This window comes from Chiroxiphia lanceolata, chromosome 2 (genome assembly GCF_009829145.1).
Source record: "Chiroxiphia lanceolata isolate bChiLan1 chromosome 2, bChiLan1.pri, whole genome shotgun sequence".
NCBI lineage: Eukaryota > Metazoa > Chordata > Aves > Passeriformes > Pipridae > Chiroxiphia > Chiroxiphia lanceolata.
In genome coordinates this window covers 31,602,987-31,629,741 of record NC_045638.1, presented here as the reverse complement: position 1 = coordinate 31,629,741, position 26,755 = coordinate 31,602,987, and the positions used below count along the sequence as shown (strand labels likewise).

General features: G+C 41.6%; 1 protein-coding gene across 3 annotated transcripts in view; it reads right to left on the bottom strand.

The window, feature by feature from the left end:
- AFF3 (AF4/FMR2 family member 3) overlaps positions 1 to 26,755 on the bottom strand; it is a 326,376-nt gene that overhangs the window by 31,224 nt on the left and 268,397 nt on the right. For all 3 annotated transcript variants that reach the window (XR_004355358.1, XM_032679791.1, XM_032679792.1), the window contains exons 10-13: positions 13,717 to 13,882; positions 5,550 to 6,587; positions 4,195 to 4,319; positions 425 to 626 (exon numbers count right to left, since the gene is read on the bottom strand). Coding sequence is in view for 2 of the 3 variants with exons in the window: in XM_032679791.1 (XP_032535682.1) it covers positions 425 to 626; positions 4,195 to 4,319; positions 5,550 to 6,587; positions 13,717 to 13,882 (1,531 nt within the window). In the remaining variant the exon portion in view is untranslated. The remainder of the gene's footprint in view (positions 1 to 424; positions 627 to 4,194; positions 4,320 to 5,549; positions 6,588 to 13,716; positions 13,883 to 26,755) is intronic.

The following is a 26,755-nucleotide window of genomic DNA, read 5'->3' as shown; positions in this document are numbered from 1 at the left end:
TGTTCACTGGTGTAAGTAGGATCTGAGAAAGTTTTTTCTAAGACAGGTAGGAGAACTTGTCTGCAGGCACACTCATGGTTAAGGCAGTGGCAGCCCTTATACAGTAGGGGCCTTATGCACCACGAATGTAGGGCCTTGCATCATGTCCAAGCAATGCTCTGGAGGCCGACAGCTATTCGTTTTGGGCCATTAGCTTTTACCTTTTGCTTATGTAGCCTTTGTTATTTGCCCATTTTACAGCCTGCCCTTTTTCCTTTCTTCTGTGCCTTGCTAAGCTCCAAGCCAGAAAAGATGAACTTACAAAATAACATTCATTATTACAATTTTTTTTTTGCATAACGTTTTGCAAAACTATCGTGGACTGCAATACAAAGTGAAAAATATACTGCTAGGCTATATATTGTGAACAACAGCATACACTTACATTGAAGTCTCCGGGATGTGGCTGCGACTGGATTTCACCCTTTTGCTTTTTGCTGGAGGAGATGGAAGGTAATAGACTGCTGCCATTAGGTCTGCTGGAGGAAGTTAAATCATCGTTGGAGTATTTGTGTTTTGATGCATCAGAGAGGGGAGAGACGGGTGACCGAAGCATTTTCTCATTTTTATTTATTGGTATTGCCAAGCTGGAAATGGAAATTACAGTAATGGAGTGTCACAAAGCTGGCTTTGAGAGAAGTAAATGTTTTATATATTACCAAAACTTTGAATTTAAAACCTGCTGGCAGGATAAAGTCTATTGGTATCTGGAAACAAGCGTACAGTGTTGGGACCAAGAGTTCATTTACAAATTTGTATCATGTTTCTTCTCTTTCCCTTCAAGGCAAATTGTAATTCTGGACTTAATATAAAGTCCGTATCACAGTACTTGAAAAAAAAATACAGAGATAAATGGCCACTTGCTCACCATTTCTTAAGGGATAGCTGGAGACGAAGATTAGGCTCTGAAGTGTAAGTTCAGGTTATGGAGCCCTATTTCACCATTACAGGTGACAATTTATAAGCCATGGCAATAAAACCATATGTGAGCTAAAACAGGAAATGTGTTTAAAGATGACTGGCTTGTTTTTGTGCTCACTGCCCAGCCTTTGGTAGCACTGTTTATACTAATCTAATACAGATTTTGAAGACAAAGAAAGATAGGCTGTTAGTGCAGACAAAAGGAAGCATATGCAAACAGTAGGCGCAGAGAAATGTGAGCTGCTCTGTCTTCTAAAGCAGAAAGCTATAACACAGACAGTATTTTCAGCTTTCATTTGTTCAAGAGAAGCTTTGGATGAAGAGAAGTCAGACCATAAAAATATGCTCAGAAATAAACTTCAGATGCACTAACTTGAAGAAAATATTTAGCTGAAAATCTTAAAGCAACACACAAAAATTGCAAGTTTTTTAAGGAGACAGTTGACATTAAGACTAAAACTGCAATTAAGGTCAGAGAGACTATTTTAACACTATACCTTTGCCTGTCACATTCCCCTTTATTCAGACTATTACTTTTTATGGACAATTCTCACTTCTTTATAGTTACTGTATCAGACAATATACACTTAATGGAATTGCAAAAAAGAATACAGTAAGAACTATACTTCATCTCTGCACATAATTTCAGGGAACAGAGCTAATTAAATGTGCTCTTATCATACATTTGTCCATTTATCTGGCAAGTCTTTAAAAACTAGCTGTAAAAGAAGCCATGAATTGTAATTCAGAACCTTTACTGTTTCGCAGCACGTAGTACCTTTAAAACACTATGTCAACTGTTTTGCTTTAATGACCGATGCTGTTTACAAAAGCAAAACTCTGGGTGTGTAAGACAGACAACTGTGCCCTTCTTCTCCCTCTAAGAAAAATAAGATCTTTAGCACTATGTTGAATGTGCAGGCTGATACCGTAATTTCTTTTCCTCTTTTCAAACATAAACCCATGGCTTGGCTAACTGTGTTTACACGTCACTGTCAAAGTGTGGGCCTGAAGCATCCAAGAGAAGCCACAGCTCTTTAGAAGTGTACCCAAGCCTCAAAAGCTTGGCCCAGAGCTTGTGAGAAGTAGCTGAAATTTGTAGTTTCAACTGCTCACCTTCCACATGGCCTTTGCCACGTTGAGTAGGGCCCACCTAAACTTACTGTGAGCAGTCAAAGCGCAGCAGCACATTTTCTTATACTGAGAAGCCATGCAACCTGCAGCAAAGGACAGTCTCAGAGCTGTCATCTGCTGGAAATGGACAGATTGTGGCATCTCATACAGGTGCAAGATATTTGGGGTATCTCTGCCTGACCCTGCAGCCTTTCTTGTCAAACAGGACCTTACTTAGTCTGCACCTCAGACTCTAATTCCACAGTACAAAATGCTCATGTCTGTAGGTGGTTTTGCTCCTCCCTTTGCTACCAGCCCTCAGCTGTGCTGCCAAAACTGTCTGGGTGACTGTACTGGGAGATGAATAATAATAATTGGGCAAAAAATCCCCCAAAAAAACAAAACGAAGGAAAAAAAGAAAAATAAAATGGAAAAAGAAAAAGAGGAAAAAGAGACAGAAAAAGAAAAAAGGAAAAGGAAAAAAGACAAAGAAAATAGGAAAAAGGATAAAGAAAAAGAAAAAAAAAGGAAAAAATAAAGGAAAAGAAAAAAGGAAAAGGAAAAAGGAAAAGGAAACAGAAAAGAAAAAGAGAGTTCTGGTTCCAAACAAGTTTCCTGAGTGTATTTACAGGAGATCCTCACAGGCAACTCTGGTGGTGTAACTGGAGAGGGGATGTGACAACATGAACAGCTTGCTGTTGCAAAAGTACCAGGAGGTCCTGATATCTGCACTGCTCGTTTAGCTACAGCCTTGGTAGCCCTTCCTCAGCTGTGGGAATATTAGCATTTGATATCATGTCCTACACTAGCACAAACCACAGAAACATCTTGGAAGCAGAACAAATCAGGAAACAATTAGGAGGCAAACATACATTTCAAACATTCTTTGTTTCTTTAATATACTGTTGTTACCAGAAGTACTGACTATAATGTTAAGAAAAACACATATTATTGCCCTGCTTCCTGCAAGCAGAGAATTAACCCTGTGACACAGCAAGCTATGACAGCCATGCTACTCTCTGAAAATGAATGCAGTGTAAAATGTGACACTGCGGTAAGAGGAATGGCATGTCTGCATGCTGTCACCCACAATAAAGCAAACTGTTCTGTGTATTGTTTTCACTATATGAAATGTATGTGACATGTCAGGACAAAGAAATTGAATGCATATTTTTGAATAACCACTATATATATTAGTTTTTGCCATGATTTTTTCCAGTATTAATGACAAGAGTTGCTCAAGCTCATCAGTGATATGTACAATAGAAAAGCCTACTATAAAAAAATACAAGTATTTTCTTATTTTATAGCAGTTTCAGCCCAAGAGATATCCTGATACTACCAGAAAAATGATTTTTAAAAAAATACTGATGACCAGCATTTACCAAGCAGCATGCAGCTGAACTCAGAGAAGACGCATGTCTACGTTTGACTTCTGGAAGCCTCCAGAGAAACTCAAGTGTGATTGCTCTGACATTGACAGGGGTCTGTGTGCATAAACCATGCCAGCAAGTGCTAAATATTCATCTTTTTTTTCATGCCCTACATCCTTTTAAAATTTCACCTTTTTAAAAGTCTAAGTTCCTTGTCCTAGAGCACTTGCTAATTACACAGAATAGAATGCTTGTAATCTCAAAAACAGCGGATCTCAAATGTATTTTGGAAAGGAGTATTGCAGGCATAGTTATGAATATGTTTTCAGTGTTTTCCACAGAGCTGATACATAATTCTATGTATACAGTCAAACTTTAAGCTTGAAACTCGCAGCACTATAAGGTAAGGGCTATAAGATGGTTGCATATGTGAACTGGTACCTACCATGCAGCGTTTATGACTATGTCTCAGACAATCACACTGCTCTAGCTATAATTACTCATTCCATGAGTCTCACACTTGAGCTCACAACTTCTTTGTGCAACAGGACAAAAATGCAAGTACATGAATATGTCAGGAGCTACTAACTTGTTCATTAAACCAGAAGAATGGAGACCGTAGTGGGTAATTTTTCAACATAAAATATAATAATTAAAAAATAAATCCCAGTTAAGTAAAAAATAACACACAGCATTAAACTGCAACAGTTTGTATGACTGAGTGATAAATAAGAAGGGAAAGGCTTACCTATTTTCATTCATATTGCAGTGATTTGCTGTTGTGATGCTGTGGGCAGAGGCAGCTAATCGTGAAGAACTCTCTTGTTCTAAGTGAGTTTTCTTGATGTCTCTGCACTCTTCCTCATTCTCACACTGAGTGAAAAGTAATAATTTTGTTTTTGGATTTACTACAGATCCAAAAGTATTTCAACAAGTCAGGGGCTGGTATTTTCTGTCATTTTGTTACAATGATAATTTCTTTGAGTATATACTAACATGGATCAGAGATGATTGGTCCATGTCTTAAGAAAATAAAAATCTAAAGAGTCAGTGTGTAAACAAATGAGAACTGTATAAAACTTGAATTGTTTCCACCCCTTCACCACTTGAAACAGGGCTGCTACCTTTCAGATACTAAAAAACCCCCCCAAAATGAAGTAAGATTAAACAATAGGGAAGACTGCTTTAGATAAATGGTCCTCAAAAATACACAGATCCATCTGCACATGTACAGTAGCTCAGAGGGCAACAGATGACTGCAGAGCAAAACTGTCCGGAAATTGAGCAGATGGCGATTTCAGTTTGGAGTCACTTTTGGGGTCAGATCAGTACCAACAGACCAGAAAGCCTGCTTGGTGGGCAGCTGTGGCCATGAAGAGGAGGGAGTTTTCTCCTTAGCACCAGAAAGTGTGTGGGAGAGATTAGGTGGAGGGGTGGATGTGATCAGAGGGCTGTGCCCACCTGGCTGCTGTGACAGTGCTGCTGGGGAGGGGGCAACTAATGGACTACGGTCCCACTTCTACAGAGCCCTGAGGGAAAAAGGTGTGTGTGAGGGAGGCAGGTTCCAGAATCAGGCTGGTACCAGGTCTCCATGAGTGCACCCCCACAAAGCCAGGGCTCCCTGCTGGGGCTGAAGGGTTTGCCTCTTGCTGACAATCTAAGGGGAAAAAAGATGCTGCCTCTTCTTTTACCGCACACACAGTGATACCATGCAGACGATGACAAGACAGTAGATAGCTGTCCCTTTGCTGACCTGAGCATCACTTCCAAATGCTCAGTTTTTTGAGAGAAGCCTCATGAGGGAAAACTATCCTACTAAAAATGCAGTGCTTTTGCTAAGCATGCAAAGGCACGTGCCAGCAGTGAATGCTGTCTCCAAGGGACTGTGATCCCTCGTGATCAGGAGTTTCATCACCTCCTGGGATGGCAACTCCCCTGGAGTTTGGCCAGTCCCTACGTGGAGAGCAGGGACAAATCCCAGCTCTGAAATGCTGTCCTGGAGAAGACACTGCCATCGAGCACTGGATGTGGGCACAAGTGATGCCTGCTTCCCACTTGCTGGAGGCTCCCCTACCCCTTCTAATCGGTCCCCCAGAAGCTCACCTTGCGTTTCCTTCTAGATTTCGGTAAACCCTTCTCTGCGGGGGGTTCAGCACTACTACCCTGCGGGAGGCTGGCTGCCTGGTTTGCTTCGGCGCTCATGGCCAGCGGTTCTTCGGGCAAACGCTCTGGAATCCTGGACAAAAGAGCCAAGTCAATGTTGACCCACAGCGACTTTACCTCATCACTGTCTTTCAGAGGAGACAGGAGCTCATTCCTACCGAAAGGAACCAGGGTGTAAAACTGTTCCTCCAGCTCCTTTGCTATTTCAGTACTAGTCCTGGCATTAATTGAGCCAAAGGCACTGCAGCCGCCGTGGGGTTTGCTGGCGGTGCCGGTCCCCGCGTCCTTGGCACGCGGCTCGGACCCGGCTGCCGCTGGCGCCTTGGGCAGCGGGCGCTCCTCCCGCTCCGACTCAGAGCCGGAGTCAGAGGAGGATGAAGAGGATGAAGACTCGGTCTCGATGAACTCCTTGGATTTGGGCGCCGTTTTGCTCGGCCCCCGGGCCCGACGCTTCTCACCAGCTGCAGCTGAGCGGGGCTCCCGGCGATGCCCCGCTCTGCAGCCCCCGCCGCTGCCGGTGCCGCCGGGCCGGGCTCTCGGCGCCTCACCGGCAGTGCCTTCAGGGAAGCTGTGGCTCCGAGGGGCCTCCTCTGCGCCGGGGCACTGGGGACCGTCTCCGGCGGAGGTCCTCTCGGCTCGCCGCGGTGCCTTCTTGCCCGCTGCCCGCCTCGGGGGCGCGCCGTCGGCAGCGAGGGGTGACTTCTGCCGGCTGCCCTTGCTGCCGGGCGCTTTGCTGGCGGTCCTGGGCCGCGGCCCGTCCCCGGCGGCGGTGGCGGTGCGGCTCTCCCCGCTGCGGTGCTCGGCCGGGCCCTCCGCCGAGGCCTTCTCGCTTTCCTGCCGCTCGACTTTCACGCGGCCGTAGTAGGGATGGGCTTCCAGCGCTGGGCCATCTTGGTGGGTTAGGATGGGTGCTTTGTGCGTGGTAACTTTATTCAGCCACTTGTCCAGCTGCCACTTGTTGGACGACGGCGGCTCGGGCTGAAAGCCAAACAGATGGACACGAGCTTAGTGCCGACACCCTGCTGCCCCCACCCCGGGGATCCCTCAGGGGCGCAGAAACGCCGTGTCCCTCCTAGTACCACAGAGATTTTCCTCTGGACCAAGAGCCACCCCCAGTCTACAGCAACCCCTGGGCACTGGCCCTGTGCGGCAGGACAGGGCTCGTGGGGCATGCCTTGCAAGTGGGGATGTTTTTGGTTTCAGAATGGCGTTGGAAAAGAGGATGGCTTCTGTGATTCATCATTTCCCCGAGTGATTCACACAGCACAGTGGCATTGGCTTTACTGGGAAACACTTCTAAGTTTCCAAATAGAAAAAAAATGTAATGGCGATAGGAAGGGATGAAAACAAGGCAGGGTACAAGGGAAGACAGCTAGTAGGAAAGCTAGGGATATGTATTCTGTGTCCTGTGCCATCACGGTAAATACAGAAAGTATTTTAAGAAGCATTTGGTGGGGAGTTGGAGGGCTAACCAGGCGATTTATGTAATCTGCCTGGTATTGATGTTATAATCCTCTGAGATCCCACAAACATTTGTTGTGTGGTGGTGCTGTCAAGTTCTCATTTTGGGAGTATTGTGCGGCTGTTAGTTTTTCTCTTCATTTCTGTCACAACACCATCACGTTATAAGAGAGCATCTAAAACATAATGGTGTTTGGACAGGGAAGAAGTGGGATAATCATGATTTCAAATGTAACCACAGCTCAGATGATGTTATTTCAGAACAATATGCGACTGTTTTCTAGTGCTTCTTGCAATCAGTAATTTGAACGTAATAAAATGAAGAGGAAAGGAAAAAAAATTAAAAAGAAATAAATGATGGAGTAGATGGCCAGCCATAACCTAACCTCACAGAAGTGACAGTGAAAAGTCTCCTAATTTCCTCAACTGCAACTACAATTTGATCCACTAGGCTACTGCATATGAATAATCAAAAAGTGTGTCATAAGTCAAACATAAAAGCCATCAGTGCTCTGTAAGAAAGTTTGCTCAAGAGAGAATATCCACAGTATCTAACTTAAAAGAGTCTCTTACTTCTTTTTTAAAGTAGATGCCTGAGGGCAACACAGGTTTTCTGCACAGCCAAGGGCGCCTCCAGAATCACCCACTGAGGGTTGTATTCACTCTACATGGAGCAAAGGCTCCTAAAATAAGCAAAAAAATTAGACATCGAAATTCATATGATAAGAATATTCCTTCTAGCAAAAGTGTCTAGCTTACTTATTACTGAGCTAGCCAAAACCTATGGGAAGTTTGCTGGATTGCCTAAAGTTTATTTCTTTTAAAGCACACTCCCTAATATCTTACATGAGGAATTTCTTTCCTGAGTTGTAAATCTTGAAAACGGATGGTCAATATTTCTCTTGGATGAAGCTGTATTTTTACAACTCTTAACTCTTTATCTAAAGTGAACAACATTTTTTTTTATTGTTGTTGAAAACACAGATAGATTTGTTTGGTGCCATTCATTGTGCGCATACTGAATTTACTAGATATATAATAAAAGGTTCTATATACATGGAAGTCTTTCTACTGTTCAGGTGTATTTAAGAAAAAGGACATACCAGAAGCACAGGGGGAAAAATATACCTCTGCCCATAGTATAGGTCAGAGTGAGTGTTGCTTGAAAGTTCAAAACAATTCCAGTTTTTATGTTACATCCCATTCTGCTTCTTTATATACCTTGTAATTCTTGAAAACAGTGGTTCACCAAATATGGATTTCAAGGGGTCACAGTAAACCAGCAGAAAACAGTGATTAAGTGCTACACTGCTATAACTTGGCAGTGCAGTACTTTCCTAGAGTGGTATGTCTGCTATTTAGGCAGAATAACTATAGTCCCACCAACCTATTAGCCAACTATAAAGTCCAATAAAAAGGATCAACAGTGTTGCCAGCTTTACTGATTTTGTCAGGAGTTTCAGGTGCACTTTTGCGGTTTACTTAAAGAAAAATTTAAATCCTTGTGGCTGCTGGAAAAAATCCTTAAGATCTGTCTGCTAAAAAAATCCCTTAAGATGCATCTGCCAAAAGTAAAATGCCTACAGCCTATCGGGTAAATTAAAAGAATCCAAATTTAAAAAAATCAGAATTTTAAAACTTTCCCCACTAATTTTAGGCCCTGATACAGTTTTGGAGTATTTGAGATTGTCAGTGTATATGAGTGATACCAATTCATTTTTGGAAATAATTTATTCAATCGATTGTTCTACCTGAAAATGACTGTACTTTGAAATCAAGTAAAAAAAGAAAGTACCTTATGAGGGAACAAAATCATGACAGCCAAGAATGAATATCAGGCCTGGTAAAAAAAGGGATTGGGAACACTCCCTTGAAAGTTTTTGCCAGTCCATTTTACATGCCTAATTGTAATAATCTGTGGGAGAAAAAGAAAATCCCTAATTCTCCACTCCACATCATCCCTCTTAGTATGTTACATACCATTTTATGGAAGAAAAGTTGGTTTGCTTGAACTGGAAATTTTTCAGCAGCACGTAAGGATGGAAATGAATATATATGACCAGAGTATTCTGATACCAGAATGTTCTCTGCCCTTTGGTTTTTGTGTCATGGAATTGGGCTGCCCCCAGGGCCTTTTAGAGAACTGGCCAGATTTAAATTGGAGTAAAGCCTGTGGTGCCCAGTAACAGGAACAACACTCTGTGATCAGCTGACTTGAAATTAAATATAGGCTTGGCATGAAAACCCGAGCCAGGAAACTTAACAGGACACAGATAGTTTTGGGGATCGATGCACCACAGACATACACATGTGCCAGGCTTCATGGAGAAACAGAAGGATGTGATACATTTCCTTAAACGTGGGTGGATTCATCTGTACAATACAGACACCTATATCTGAGCTAGTCAACAAGTTCCTTCTCCAGTCAGTGGACTACTCTTGTAGGGTGCGAAAAATTCCATCTTGAAATAGACATCTGAAATAGACCAGATCAGCTGGGCCCCAAAAACGTCTTTTCTTCGCCACAGACTGTAAGGGGAGGCTGAGGTGATGAGCAGATGTAGGTATCTACAGCAGAAGTGTGCAAATTTAGGTGGGATGACTCCCACACGGCGTATCTACATATCTCAGATCTCTTCAAGGCTGCAAGTGCAACCAGAGGTACGAGTGGCATACATCCAAAAAGAAACTTTTGTCAAAACACTATCCAGAAACACTTCCTAGGGTAAAGGGCTGTTAAACAATGTCAGCGTAATGGGGTCACTCTACGGTTGTGAGGCACCTAAGGTGTGGCTAACATGGTAAACTTGAAGCATGACACCACTTTCACTCAGATATTAGATAGCCTATGTGCATGGACTTAGCCCACTCTGGGTAGGACTGAGCTATTTGCCATCCCTGCAGTCTACTCTCCCTATTGTAAATCCACATACAAATTTAACCTTATGGTAACTTGCTTGGGCTGCCCTGCTGTCAAATACTTCATTCAGGGCAATCCCCTTAAAAATCTGGTGCTTTCTTGTTATATTTAAGGCATGGACGGTGATGATGATGATGATGAAGATGATGGTGATTCTTCTTATTATTACTACTTTATTGATACTGTTAACACTGCTGCTAGTGCTTTAACAAGTTAGAACTGGGGATTCCCATATGTTAGGCACAGCACAGTTACACTCTATGAGGTGGTTCTTGCCACAGAGAGTTTTCTCTGGAGGGAAGAGAGAGCGTAGTTTGTAGTCTTACTCAAAAAGAGTCCACAGGACAGCTAAAGCCCATGAATCCTATTTGCAAAGGTAGAGATAGTGTCTACAATTGGTCTAGCGGTAAAATCCCCTTTTCTTTTGTATATGTGAATCCTCAAAAAGGAGGAAGAAACTTTATTGGTTGTGAACTAGCCACAACAGCAGTCTGTAAAGGACACTGCAATCTGCTAAGTGGGGCTGGTGGGCTCAGAAAAGGGCATCTTTGTCTTCTGGACCGGTTACTGTTGAGTCTCCACTGATATCCTTTGTCCCATGTGATGGCTTCTCTGCTTCCTTCCTGCCCATTTTCCCCTCTTATCATTCCCATAGTGGGAATTCACAGCTGTATAACCAAAGCCAGCTTTACTAAAGGTCTGCAGGATAATTCAATGGAACAAAGAACGAAAACTCCAAATTCTTAGTTTTAGAAATGTAGCTCTTTCTATAGATTTGACACCAAAATTTTTTTCTACCATCTGAAATAATTGCAAGGACAAGACGTCATTGTTTTCCAGATTCCTCATTTATGATGTTAATTAAGGTCATTCAAAGAATTGATTATTTCAGCAAAGAAACAGGAGATAGAAGTCTCAGTCCCTTGTTCATAATTTTAGGTTTGGCAGTCCACAAATGTGTAACTACTCACAATAATGTTTGAGGCACCTTATTTGTCCACATCACTGAAACTAGTCTGAATGTTGTCTCCTGTTCTAGCTCAGACATTATTCTTAGTTTACTGCACACATAAAGTGTAGACAGCTGAACTAGTCACTACAGGCTCTAAATAGTCAATGGAAAGAAACAGACACTTTTAGGGTGCAATTCATCTAATCTACTTTATATGTATGCTTTACAATAAGCTGCTTTTACACTCTAGGCAACTGCATTTAGACACCTGAGGACAACTTCAAGATCTCAAAATGAGGTGAGGAAAAAATTACAGAAGAAACGAAACGGCAATTGAATTGTTATATAACCTCATATGCAGAAGATACACTGTCCTAGAAATAAAAACCTTTGAGTGTATGCGTGTAATATTTCAGATTACGAGAGAAAATAATGGTTTGCAGATTTCTAGATTAAGTTCCTCCCAGTCTGGAAATATGGAGCACTGTGCTGGAGTACTCAAGTTCATTGTACCTGAATTTACCAGTTAATGCTAAATCAAAAGCAAAGATGTATTTACTTTTTTTGTCTTATCCAATAGATTAAGTTCATTTTAAGACTAGTTCTGGAATTGAGTCCGCTACTTAAACTTAAGGGGACAGGACCTCCCTTCAAAGAGCTTCCAAGGACCTGTCTCTTTCCATTTACTGGTTAAGAAACTGGCATGTACTTTAGAAAGATGTCTTCACTGGGTGCATAAATGTAAGTTAAAGCATTTATGCAAAGCTGAAATGACTTCCAGTCAGAAACATTGTGTAAGCACATTTGAATTGGTGCCATCAGTCATACGATAGGCCTGGGAAAGCATTTGCCCTTGGGGAAAACACAGGTATCCTACTTCCCTGGGACACCCTGACCCTATCCATGAGTGCCATCTCCCATATCCCATCAAGGGATGAAAATGCCCTATGAAAATCACTGTAGCCTTCACATTTTTGGGTAATTTACATTTTTGTATATGCATGTTTCATACAGCATGTCCTAGAAGACAAACTGCACAAACATAATGCGAAGAGACAAGCAATCTGTTGGAGTGGTGCAGCTGTTTCGTGACAATGATCACTGACAACTCAGGCTCTGTACAAAAGTAGTTCCACAGATCTCGAGAGGATATGTATAAAATGCTTAAGAGGAGGCACTTCCTCCATGTTTCCATGACTCAATCCTCTGCTTGACTTTATGAAATCCATGACCTGCCTCAGTTAATTAACTTCATGCATTCCCAGAGGAATTGCTGCTCTCGAGTCCAAGCAGCATCGGTAACTGCCTAGATAGTAACCACTCTTCTATTCCTGGGTACAATGCTTCTCCTCCTCTCACCTCATATTTCCTTCCTGTCACAATGTTTCCTTCTCTTTCTTCTCTTTGCCCCTTTTATTCCACCTTTCGAGATCCCCCAGGGAAAGGAGAGACCGAGCATGAGATCTCTGCGCTAATTCCAGTGGAGAATTAGGCAGAGAGAAAACAAGGTCTTAACAGGTCAGATGAGAAAGCTCAGAATGGGAAGTAAGACATGGGGTACCGCAAGGAGGGCAACAGGAAGGAAGAGAGAGACATGTAAGAAAGGGACAAAATGAGAGGAAAATTAACTGGAAATGGATCTGAAAATACTGTGAAGGAAAGACAGACAGGAAGATAAGTGCTAAATAAGGAACAAAAGCAACAGAACCTGAGAAAACTATATTAAGGATGTTTCTGGGAGTGCTGCATTTTGCCCGATTGGCTCCAAATAACCAAGGAAAAGATGAGGAAAGGTTTGCTGTTTTTTCAGTGTCATTTTTTTCGGGTGAAAGAATAGGTGAGGTATAGTTTTGGGGGGAAGACTCTGGTGATTGGATGCTTTATGTGGAGTAGGAAAATTCATTGACTGTATTTCACGTGTATTTACAATCTTGCCACTAAATTTTTGAATATTTTTACATACATTAATGTGTGTGATGTGGCTGTGGAGTTCATGGTTTAATTCTAAAGGTGTGTATTGACGAAAATACGTAGAAATGTCAATCCCGGTAGAAAAGCAGAGGAGAGAAAGTAGCTTTGTTGTGTCTGTTGATCCTTCTGTAGAGGTGAAAGCAGGTGGTGTCAGTACTGGCAGCTTAATTCTAGTTTGGATAGGGCTTGTCTACATGTGGAAATTTTCAGTACTAGCTTTCCAGATGACAAGTTTGGGCTCAACGTTTTGCACCATGAGTAATTCAGTTTAGTCCATTTTGGAGGTGGATTAAAATAAATCACACAAAGGCAGCAGTAGGAGAGAATAATTCACTTATAGAGTGAGGCAAGGGAAGTGTGTGAATGAAAACTCTTTTGCTTTAAAAATCCACCCTGCAAACTGATTTTATAACAGCTTCCTGCGTGGCGAAGCCTTTAGTTCCCTTGCAGAGCTGGGAGCCCACATCAGGATTTAAACACTAAGCAAGTCATTGCTATGGAGGCAGAATTGCATAAAACTTCAAGCAAGCTGTGAGCTTTGCAAGGTGGTCCACTCATCTCCAATTTAAGCAAAACATCACAGGCTTATTTCTTTCTTCATTTTTGTTTTATATCCTTTAATCTGCCCCAGGATCCCCGGCCACTTGCATCTCACAGCATGCCAGGAGGAGGATCCCTGGGCCCTTCTCTTCCATTTTTTTGTATATCTCCCACAGCCTCCTTGTGTTGGCTTGGCTGGGAAAAGGTCTGAGTGGGTGTAATAATGGAGTGCACCCTAAATCATAAAGAGCAGAAGCCCTTACCTCTGGGCTGGAGTAATGCGAGGGCTTGCTGCCGTCACTCTCGCTGGAGCTGCTTTCACTCTCTGAGTCAGACTCTGAGCTGGTCTCGGATTCACTGGAGCTGCTGCTGCTTGACCCCTTGCTGGAGAGTCCCGAGGCTCGGGCATTGGGCTGTGGCACCACCAGGCTGCCAGCCCCACACATAGCCCATCAGGGAGGGGGGAGGGAAGAAAAGAAAACAGGAACATAAAAAAACCCACATGTAAAAACCATGGTGTTTTAGGGAGCATACCTCTCTGAATGCCTGTGAGCTTGTCTCTGCTGCTAACGAATGGTGAAGTGAGTTCAACATTACATTGCTGTAACTGGGGGGGAAATATGGGATTACTCTCATATCCATTCAAATACATAGCTTTTGCCATTTCTTCTTTGTCTGAGGGAGGGTCACGTTTTCGCTTTAGCTTGTCTAGACATTTTAAGATATATTAAAAATACCAAATGTTTGAAAAAACAGAGTACAGAAAGCAATTTTGCACTGTCTAATGAACACTCAGCACAGAGGTGGAAGCAGGAGATCAAAATGAACAGTTCAACTGAGTTGAACCCCACACTACCAGTCATAAGTAGTAATAGCAATAACCATAAAAATAACCATAATTATACATCTTCACTGGAGCTTCCAACCCCCATCTTCTGTTTTGCACACTTCTTCACCTACCCATAAACTGTTTGGTTACCTGTATATACCATCTTGATATTGACAACTCAAAATCTGAGACTCTCAGCTTACAAAAACTTGAAGAGCTCAGGGTTGTGTTTTTGCATGTCACCAGTGCAGTGCTTCCTAGAAGTTATGTTTGCATGCAAGTGTTTGTATTTTCAGGCTTGGCAGTAGAAGAAATGTATGTTTTCCTGAAATAGTTGACCATGCATATTAAAAATATCACAGTCATAAAGACCTGAGTGTGAAATATCTTATTAAGTCATCCAGCTTATTCCCCAGGCAATGGATGATTGTTCCCTATAGCAGGGTGCATTTTCTAGTGAGTTGTCCAATTTGATTTTAAATTACTTGAATGCAGCTTTTACTTTCACCCTTGGGAAACTTCTCTGCAAACCAACTCAAATTCCACTGTCAGAAATTTCTTCTACATTCAACCTGAAGTTGCCCTTTTAAAATTTATTGTTGTTAGTTATTATTTCATCCTATTACTAATAGTTACTACGATAAATTATCCTCCTCCCTTTTTGCTTTCACATTTTTGCAGACTGTTTTTCTGCCCTGCTTCAGTCATCTTTCAGACAAGGCTTTACACATTTACGTCTTCTGATCTTTCTTCATAAGTCATTATCTCCAGGGATATGGGATCATTTTTACAGCTCTTTTCTGAACTCATTCCAATTCATCTATATCTCTCTGATAACAGGGTGCCCAAAACAGAGTGCAGCATTATAGATGGCTTCTCACTAGAGTCCTACAATGAACGGCTATTACCTTCCTGCTCCTTGATACGTTGCTTCTGTAAACATATATCCAACCTGTGATGGAATGTATAGTCCATTAACACCCCTACCTCTCTTTCAACACTGCTTTCTCCAGAATTCCTCCACTGATAGCTACATTTTAGATTATTTGCTTCCAGGGAGATTAGCTTGCTTTTTTTCTTCATACCAGATCTCATTTTCTTCTTTTACCGCACAAGCTTCTAGCTCCTTTTGATTTATTTCTCTGCCCTCGGAGGTGTCTGCAGCAACTTCTAATTTAGTATCAAATACAAACTTAATTAAATGGTTATTCAGTTCCTTTTCCAGCTCATTAATGAGATCGTTAAATAAACCCCACATGAAACACGCCAGTACCCTAATAACCATTTCTTCTCAAATCCATTCACTGGTGTTTATCATTACCCTTGTTTATGCTCCATCAGTCCAATATTGTGGCTAATTCAATGTGATCTTGGAGATGCATTTTGTGAGAAATAATATCTAATAATTAATTACAGTTCTGCTATGTTGCACCTAATGAATTGTCTTTACCTGCTAATAGTGCTTTTCATTATGGAAAACTGAAACCTGACACCTGACACAAGCCAAATATGACAGGCAGTTTCTGGGGCTTTGAAAAGAGGCCAGGCCATCAGAGATGCAGCTTCAACTCCATGATTCCCCACAGCTGCACACTTTCTGGCCCTCTTCCTGCCTCCGCTAACATATGCCAAATTTTCCCCTCTGGACCACCTGTCTTACACAAGCCAACACTCCCACAACATTGCTTTTACCTGCAGCATCCCCTTGCTAGGAAGTGGCACAGCTGCCCATGGCTTTCTTGCTCCAGCAGTTTCTGGTTGCTTGGGGATGTTGGGGAGCCTTCTGCACCCTTTAAAGCACAGCAGGGCCAAGCAGTACAGAAAATCTCACCTGTGATCTCACCTTACTAATTAAAAGCAAGTCAAATAAATAGGAAAGGGAGGAGCTGACATCCATTTTTATTTTTGAGCTTTATTTCCATCCTCGGAACTACTTGATGGTACAGAGATGGGCAATTGTAAAAGCTCATGCTCCATCAGGATGGCTCCGTGCTACTCCTGGTTGCAGAAGTGCCTGCCAGCTCTGGGGAGGCAAGAGGTCTATCTTCATGCACAGGCATTAAAGGTTAAAGACTTTAAAAACTTGTCGTTATTCATGACATCTTTTGTCTACCCATGTAGCCGTGGTAAAGACAAGATTTTTGGGCAGCCATTTGTATAACATCATTAAGGCAGAGAGGTAACTGAAACAGAAACAGGTGATAAGCTTGTTAAAAAATTTTTCCTTCCTGCAGAAGGAAAACTGGTATTTTGTACATAGCTTTGGGACAATGTAGCTTTCCACTTGTACAGGTTGCCCAGTAAACTCTACATATAAGCTGCTCACTTGTATTAACAAGTCAATCCCTTGCTAATAAAATATTAAGAGCTGTATAAAAGCCATTATGAATAGGATTTGGGTTTGAATTTTTTTCTTTTTTCCCCCTTAAGAGAATATGAAAAGGTAACTGCCTTTTCTGACAGCGTAGCTTAGGGAATGCTTTTGACACGGTCCAACTCTGATGGATTTCCAGTCCTCTCCACAACGGCATTGTGATCTTTGCCTGAAAAGTTCTTCAGTATCACTAAACATCTGCACATTTATGCCCTGCCCTTAGTGACTGTGCTTTTAATTTTTAAACCATAATTTTTATTTGGCGTTTACTGAAGTATTCAGAATTCCTGTATAGGAGATAAGGGGGGAAAAGACCCATGGTAATATTTCTTTCCTGCTGTGACATGAAATGTTTTTCTAGGCTGCTGAATAGAAATTGTTACTACAGCCATAGATATAAAATATAACTGTTGGACTCTTCACAAACATCTGGAAATCTATGTTTACTGCTCTAATGGTAGCCAATATACTACAAAAATTAAGCATTATAATATTTTCCCATTCTGATACTGCTTAAGTCTCCTGCCCCCCTTCTACCTTTTCCATTTTTAAATATAGCATATTCTTAAAAGGATCCTCATTATACCTAGTGACCAGGGATAAAATCAGTTATATCTTTCTTCATGCATTTTTATTAAAAAGCAACCTTTTTTCTTATTGGTGACTTCCATTTTGGACTGCTCTTTCTGAAGGATGTAAGCAAGATCATGCAGTCGACCGATTTACATTTTAATGACTATGGCACGTAACATTCGTGCATATTTAGCTACTGGCTTATGCCCCAGAATTAATTACCACATCACAGAAATTGTACTTTTATTTTATGGAATTAAACAACAATTTGGGTAAGAACCACTTTTCTTTAAAACTCTTGATCAGAACATGCACTCTCTGACTTAAGGGAGAGAGTAAATACCTTGTGAAGCTGCCAGAAGTTCAGAAATGCCTTGTAAAGCTGCCAAAAGTTCAGTAATAAGATCACTTAATAACCAGCACACCACCTGAAGTTTCTGATCAGATATCTCCCATCATCCTGGCTACATGGAACCTGGGCAACTAAACGCCGTGTAGGTCTCCAACAGCTTGTTTTCCTGCACTGTCTAGTGGTCAACTGACCCTTCTCGGAAAAACTGCAAGATACCTCATAGCCTCAATTTTTCTCATATGCGCATAGGTTCAGAAACAGAGTGATTTGGGGAGATTAATACTTCTTTCCCACTCTAACTAACTTGTGATCCAAGTTGAGAGGTGGAGCCATCTCAATCCCTGGAGAAGCCTGAGAGGTTATTTATGATGGGACCTGTTATTAGCCCCATCAGGCTGCATGACCATAGCGAGCCTTTGAATGGCACCAAGGTGGTTTAAACATTTATCCAGGAAGGTGCAAGTGTTTGCTGTTCAGTTAGTGGAGACAGATTCCCAAATCAGATTGCTTCGGTGACCCTCAGGATACCTCTTTAGGTTAATCACACTGGATCTGAGTCCTGCTCTATGCTTCATATTAAGCTGCTGCTTACAGCCGCACTACTTTCCATGGTAATAAATCATGGTGTTCAGCACTGGCCACAAGAAGTTCCCAGGCAGCTAGGCATATGCTGTATTGCAGGAATTCAGTCTCACAGACATACGGCATGGGTAAAGCTACAAGTAAAATTGATGCAGTTCTTTACCAAACTGCAAGTATTTGGTAACAATATGTGTTACAGTATGAAGGCACTTTATACCTACTTTCCACAGGTATGAATGATTATCAAGAATGCAAAGCAAGAGAGAATCAGGCCTTGGAAAAATGACTCAGCCAAGGAAACATATCAGAGTAAGTCTCTGAAATACTCTTCCAGCTGCAACAAAGGCTATGTAAATGCTCAAAGAATCATAGAATCAATAAGTTTGGAAAAGACGTCCAATATCATCAAGTCCAACCTTTGACCAAATACCACCACGCCCACTAAACTGTATCACAAAGTGCCACGTCTACTCATTTTCTGAATACTTCCAGGGATGGTGACACCATGACTTCCCTTTACCACTTTTTTAGTGAAGAACTTTTCCTAATATGCAACCTGAACCTCCCTTGGCACAACTTGAAGACATTTTCTCTTGTCCTGTCTGTCGCTAGTTGCGTGGAAGAAGAGGCTGATGCCCACCTCACCACAACCTGCTTTCAGGTAGTTGTAAAGAGCAATAAGGTCTACCGTGAGCCTTCAGAGTAAACAACCCCAGCTCCCTCAGCTACTCGTCGTAGGACTTGTGCTCCAGACCTGTCACCAGCTTTGTTGCCCTTCTCTGGACATGCTCCAGCACCGCAATATCCTTCTTGTAATGAGGTGCCCAAAACCAAACATGGTATTCGAAGTGCGGCCTCACCAGTACCACGCAGGGGGAAAATGCTTTATATTTTAAAGTCCAGTTGGTCTGTGTAATTTCACTTTGCAAGAACTATATCCAGAGCTTTCTTATTAGAAAGCTCACTGGTATTGTAAGCTGTATTTCTTTTTGTGTCTGGAAATGGGACACTACTTATCCAGTGTCATCTGCATAGCCCTGATCATCTAAACTATTTTTCTTCTAAATTTCACCCTGTGGTACTATCCATCAAGTACTGTGCAACTATCAAGTGTCTCTGACTCCCCATAGGAGAGAGGAATGCAACAATTAGTGAGAAGAGCTGACTTGAATAAACAAATGACACTGTTAGGGATCACATTGTCAACACTGGGAGGCAGGCATGCAGAAGGTGATCCGAATTTGTACACGTCACAAACATTTGAGAAAATCCTAAGAAATACCATGAAATCCTATGAATACTTACAGTATTTGGAATACCCAGAAAATCTATCACTGTCTGAAAGATCAAGGCCAACTGTGGGAAAACAATACTCCGAAACAGACACCAATCCCTTGGCTGGTATAAACTGTCATAGCTCCATTGCTTTCAATTAGGCTACACTGATTTAAATCCGACAGTAAAACTGACCAAGACTCTGAAATGATATTTCCAATTCAGTGAAGAAAACATGTTTAATGATTTAAAGGATATCTGTTGGCAGAGCCACTATTTTTATTGCAGATTAAAGTATCTGAAGCACCTTCCCTTCTTCCCTTGGAGCCAACCTAAAACACATCAAATGTCTTTTACAGAAAACTCTTTATCCCTTTGTTGCGAGAAGCAAATTCCACATGGTGCTTCCTCAAACCACTGACTGAGAACATCGTGCCAAGATCTGTATAATTATCTCCACTGCCTGGCACTGAAGATATTGCATGTCTCCCCTGCACACAGTAGGGATTCCTGTATTGATAATTGTGAATGAATCACAGAGTCAACGGAAATGCCCACTTCTTGCTGCTGCCTCTGTGTATTTTTCAAATTCTCTTCCAGCAAAGACATCTGAAACATGCTTACCACGGGAATCTATCTGGACTTGCAGATCAGACCATCCCAATATTGTAACAGAGCATATGGGGATATTTTCTGAGGCAACTGTAGAATGCCAAGAAGTAGCACCATAAGGACAGCTTACAGAATAAATGTGGACCTCATCCATTTGTTTCAGGACAAAATCATGCTGAGAAAAGGGAAATGATACCATAAACTCTAGAATATGCACAGAGGACAGCCAGATACCTGCATGGCTTAAAATACCAGTATGAAGGCTGGTTCTGTACTTAACATTTAAAGGTGAGTATAATCATAGAAAGGCTTGGGTTGGAAGGCACCTTAAAGGTCATCCTATTCCAACTTCCCTGATCTTTAAAGTCCCTTCCAACCCAAGCCCTTCCATGATTCTATGCTTCTATGGTAAGGAACCTCTGCTCTAGTTTTAGGTCTGCTATGTCAAGTCTGAATGACCAAATCAATGGAACCTTACAGGGCTCCAGCTACCATCTCAGTCATACTTTTGGGTATGACCGAAATTGCCTATGTTCAGTGTGTTAGATGTCCTTTGTTACTCTTTAAAAGACACTTGGATATCTTTGTTCCGAAGTCAGTATGAAAGTAACACAAATTTATCTTTTGTACCTTTGCTAACCATGAGCATGAAACCAATTAACTGTGTGAGTTCTTTACAGTTAGCAATTGCAAAAATTACCTATCATTCACTAATAAGAAATGACAGCTAGCCCTGCTATGGTCTGCTGTTTGGGCCTGAATGCAAAAAAAATGAGGCTGAACGCTTCCCTTTCTCCAGGTAAACGATTTCCCAGGAGTCTTTTAATATCTTTAGGAAACAGAGAAATGTTTTCATACCTCATTCCTGTAATGGATGAGGTATGAAATGGGAGTCAGGATGAGTGAGAGTCTGGAGGTTGTTTGGCTTGTCACAATATATAATGCTTCTGTGAAAGCACTGCATTACCTTAGCAGCACCACCTTTGCACAGCACAGCTAATAAAGCACAGCTGCCAAGAACAGAGTTCATAGACTCTACCTATATTTTAACACTGTCCTTGGAAGTTGCTTAAATAGTTTGTGCTGACAAGACTACAAGTATCATCTGATAATGCAAACTGAAGGTAAGTCAGGTCTCTCTGAGGAGAGTCAGGTGGGCACTGTGCAATTGCAGCTTAATTGCCAGAATAGTCACCAAAGAAAAACAAATTGATAGGAAAGGCTGTTTAGAAAAACAAGTTATGAAGTGCACGCACACACACATAAAAAAAAACCCTCCAAAAAATTCAGTGTGGCATGGGGCATCTACTTAAGGTCTGGTTGATAGTGGAAGAAGGAGAATCACAGCTCCTACCTTGAAGGAATACAGTAGGAAAGAGAAAACCACCAAAAAAATCTTGGCTAAAGAAACCCCTCCTAAAATAAAATGCTACGTAACAATTAGTAGTGACATCTCTGGATAAATTGCTCTATCAGGAAGAGCATGTGCCAGGGTATCTGAGATGAAAGAGTCCAGTAGACCTGGAGCAGCCTTAACGTGGGGATGAAGTGATTAGTCAGCAGGCTGACAGCTGTGCTAGGAGCCTGGTGCCAGATTCCAGTGTCTGCTTTCCACCGCTGCCAAGTGTTTGCTTGTCGCTCCAGATAAATGGAGCATCAGCAGTGTTTTATTTGACCTGCTCACAAGAAAAATAAAGCAACTCTGACTTCCTCAGTGTGTTTGTCATTGACCTTGCATCAGCTGAATATGAGCAGAGAGAACCCCTGGTCCAGGAAAGTTAACTCTTTAGTAAAAGAGGAGTGATAGAGTCTTTTTAGCCTTGGTCATTTAATTAGTCTCTTAATGGCTCAAAGTACAGTGACTTAAAAAGAAAAAAATGACAGGCATAGACTATGTGTCCTATATTGTCCTTAGAACATGGCTGCGGACCAATGGCCTGAAGAATGATGAACAGCTTTGTGAATAGTCTGTGAACAGCCACCCTTCTGCTTCATGTGTGAAATCAGGAAGCAATCTCTATGGAGACTTTTTTTGAGGGGGAGAGAGGGTAGGGCAGAAATAAATTGTAAGTGGATAAAGTTGTTGAGAAGATTCATATAACGCTGCTTTTGATTTCCACCGGAGACCAAGGGCAAATGGCTTTTGCGTGTTTTACTTCATAGGTACTCCAGAACTTTAATTTTTCTTTTCTTCATTAGTTTGGCCACGTTAGGAACTTTCTAATGAAAAAGAGAGATCCCTCTGTTGACTGGGTGAGGCCAGTTTGTGCTGCTAGGTGGAAATCAGACAGTGTCTTTGAATCACACATCTGAAAGGGAATGTAGAAGACACACTTTTTTGGACCTTTAATGTGTGAAGGTTCTCCTTCATGGTGGCTAAGAGTGACACCGATACTCCAGAAGCAACATTATTTAAAGGATTCTCTTGGAAGACATACCTTTTTGTCTTCTGCTCTAGGAATTTAGCCCTCACATCAGAACAAAAGGCCCAGAGAAGGTGCAAGAAACCTAGACAGACTTTGCAAGAAGGAAAAAGGAATCCTTTGAGCACTTGTAGATATATAGTACGAGTGGCTGAGATTGTGATCAGGCATCTTTTTTCCATATCCAATAATATAAAGCTTTGAATGTTTTTCTGGCACTCATGGATGGTTTGTACTAAACAAGTGCATTCTGGACACTTCTACTTTCCAATCTTTCCTCTTTTCCACCTGTCTCTCCTACCCTCCTCCTCATTTGAAGAAGGTCCTTTCCTTGCTGCATCAGGTGTTGCTGCATACAATTACAAATGGAACATGAGTTGATTTGCCCAGAGGAGATGAGATTACTGAGGCTCACAGAAGAATGTATCACTAGACATGAGCTCTATTCCACTTCCCATTACATCAGTTAAAAACACACCTGCATTTCACTGGTTTGCCTGATAAGTCAGATACAGAATAGGAGCTCAAGGCTCAACTGTAAGAGGGTCTTATTAGAGTGGGCTAATGTATGTGAAAGTAAAGATGTTATGAGGTTCTGCACAAGTTTTTTTTGGTTGCAGGGATGCACAGGATCTTTGGTCACTCAGAGTGCTGAATCCTACCACCGGCAGAAAGACTACTGGATCAATGGCCATTCAAGAGAGAGGAAGAGCTCCACAGGGATCCGTTTCAGAAAATTTTGATGTCACATATGACAACAGAAGGAGAGATCCTTGTGCTTTAGCAAAATAAAAAATTAGAAAGTTACACCTGAAATAGATGAAAATGGGAAGAAAGGCTCTAATTTACGGAGGGGCAAATGGAAACACAAAGTGTAAAGAGTGATAACGACTAAGGTGTGTTTTAAGCTCAGCTGGGTGGTCACCTGAAGATCTCAACCAAGCCAGTTTTCTCACTTTGTAGATAAAGTGAGTCGTGACTCATACAGTCAGGACTCTGCCTATTGTGTAGGGCTTAAAAAGGCTAAAGAAGAATGCAGCAGAATTAAGCCAAGGGGGAATTGGACCCTCTTGGTCAGATCTTGATATAGCTGGCTGGTGAGGTAGGGGATAGTGAGTTTGTAGGCATACAGTTTGTATGTCCTTAACTTATAAGGAGACCTAACTACTGCCTAATTTCAGCACTCAAAAGCGCCCTCTGGAGATTCTTACCTCTCTTGATGTACTAGAAGGAATCTAAGATCCTAAGAATTGCTTAAACTGTGTGTTTGATATGCCCAACACCTTGTGCATTCTGATCTGTATGGGAAGCAAAGGAGGTTTAGTTCAGATTCCTCCTCCTCATTTTTCTTTCAGGGTTCAGTCACCTCTCTCCATTTGTCCTAAGGACTGGGAGTGGTAGCCAATATGAAGACCTATATCCACTCTAAACTCAGTACTTCACTGTTTCATTAAAGCACTATCAAAAGCTGATCCCTTGTCAGATTTAATGATATCAGTACCACCTGTCTCAGGAATCGATCCTCCACTAACATTTTGAAGGTGATTTCAGCAGCTTGGTCTTTGGTAGGATAGGCTTCAACCTGCTGAGAGAGATGTTACAAAGATAAAGGTAATTAAGCATTGCAACAAATTAGTGAAGATATGGAACATCGGCCAGGGTAGTTTCAGAAACTAGGCATAGGAACAATGCAAAATATTCTGTAGGGTGGCATTAACCCATCATTTTCAAAATGTCTCATCTGGGGAATTTGACACCACTTCTCTGGAAATTAGTCTGGGTGTTGCTTTTTTGGTCTCATTTATGTCCTAAAACATGAAGGATAAATGTACTTCTATCCAAGAGAACAGCAATTTTTGCTTGAGAGTGACACCTTCATCAAGTCACAGAAGAAAACCATAGTAGTGCAGACTAGAAAATCTTCACTTGCACTGGCCTACCATCACCTTATTTCAGAATTACTGTTAACATAACTCATGTTGTGGCTGGGCATTGAAATGAATAGCCTTCTGTAGTCTTCAGACACAGTCACACCTCGCTTCAGCACAGCAGTCTTTTGCCTCAGTCAGCAGAGCCCTGGGTATGGTTCTGCCTTGCAAGACCTCTCACTAAGCTCTGAAAGTCCAAATACAGATGAACTTGTGCAGATAAAATTACTAACTACCATAATGACTGTCTAAATGGGTGCAATAAATTTCAGCATGAGACAAACTCTCTCAGGTTTTACTGACTCTTAATGTTGCTGCTGCCAGCTTTAGTGTTACTCTTTGACTCAAGCCACATTCTGTTGTCTCCCAAAGGTCTTTTCGGCCTGTCAGCTCTAATCAATATGCTGCCTTGCGAAGGAGCTTGTTTTAAGTAGGTTTGCTCACCATAAAGAACCATATAAAGAAAATTTGACTTTTCCTCCTTGTCAGTATATATCACTCCCTATGCAGAGCAGCATTTAGATGGTCTGTTAGTTGAATCCAAGTGCTCTCTTTTATATGTTTCAAGAAATGACAAATGCCTGGAAAAAATGCATAGTTGTTCTTTAGAAGACATTAGGCAGACTCAGGAAAGGCAAGCAGAACAGCTAATAAAGTCCAGAATTGTAGCAGAGAGGATGTTAAAAGCTAATTAGTTTGAGATTATTTGAAGACTTGTAAAAGGTTCTTCTGTTCTCCCTTCTGATGTAAGCACAGCCTGTTTTCTGGCAACATCCCAAACTATTTTAATATGTTTTTAGAAAAAGTTGCCCAGGATATGCTGTTTACATATTATTGACATCTTAACTGGTAATAAAGGATGTTTAAAATTAATTTTCAGCTGTTAAGTATTTGCCTGTGGTGCAGCCTTAGGTTTTCAGGGGTTTGAGCCACCGGGGAAAAAAACTCCCATTCTGACCAGGCTCAGATTCTTGACCCCTTATTCTGGTTTAGTAGTATTGTACTTTACAGCTTGAATAAGAGTACCCAGAAGTGCTCCTGAAGAGCACAAATGGTCTGCTAGTGAGGGTACCAGGACCTGACTGTAACCCAGCAAACACAGTTTGCAGATCCTTGATGAAGGACTTTGAAGCAGACAGCCGTGCGTATTAGTAACCTTTGCTGTGCCTTCCTCAGATATAATGTGGCCTGTGAAAAACTATGAATAAATACGATATGCACAAATATATAATTGTTAAGAACAGTTATAAAAATCGCCCTTTACAATTCAAAGGAAAAATGGAATGTGAATTGCATCTTTTTTTTATGATGTCATCCATGGAAAGCAAACTTGACGTTTATTCATGCACACACAGATGCTGAAAGGAGGCAGAAATAAATTTCAAAGTAAATATAATTTAATTTGCTGTATTAATCTAGAATGTGGTACCAAAGTGTCTGGACTCAGTGGCTCCCCAGCTGCACCTTCCTGCAGGATGTTATCAGTTGTTTATGTCTGTGAAATATGCTACCAACTACTATGAAAAACACTAGAACTGTATGATGTTTTAATAAAAAAAAATTAGTCTTACACCATGCTGTGTCCTGATGTAGTTAAAAATATATCTTCCAATATACTTTTCAATTCATATCTCACTTGTTTTGCTGTTCATTAACCACCATACATCTTTTTAGGTTTCCTATGAATTTACAGTATCACTAAGGCATGCCTAGGTACCTTTGCCTATTCCTAAATGCATCTTTTGCTCTCTTGCCTCTCCCAGTAGGGCAGAAAGGAAATGCACACATGATAGTGGGGAGAGGGTGCAGGACGGGGAGAAATATTGCTCATTGGTGCTGTTTCTCCCTCCCAGTTGCACAACAAGCTGTTGCTGTCTTCTTTCTCTCTGTGCTCCCAGGGTAATAATCCCTTTCTGGCACTCTGGTCTTACTGCAGTATCTTAAACGTGCCTCTGCCTGCTTGAGGTATTACATGGTCTGGGATGCACTGTGTGAAGTGGTAATGAATGTACCTTTAGCAATGTGATTCAGCACAAGACTGTTAAAGGTGTAGGAGTCAACATGTGGTGCTGCTGGGAATTCAGTGCCCAGCTGAGGATATACATTCAGTTAAAGTGTATCACAGCACCTGCCTGCAGCTGGGAAACAGCTAGGGGAAAGTAGGAGAGTCTGTACAAGAGCTTTGCAGGGAAGATGAGACACAGAATTCCAGGAGAGTACAATTTTCCATTGTCAGTGCAGCAAGAAAGTAACTCGGAGATTTTTTTTTTTACCACCCCAACATGACTCTAAATGCTTCTAGGCAAGCTTCAGCTTGGGGAGAAAGATCAAGTGTTGGGTCTTTGCCATTAGCT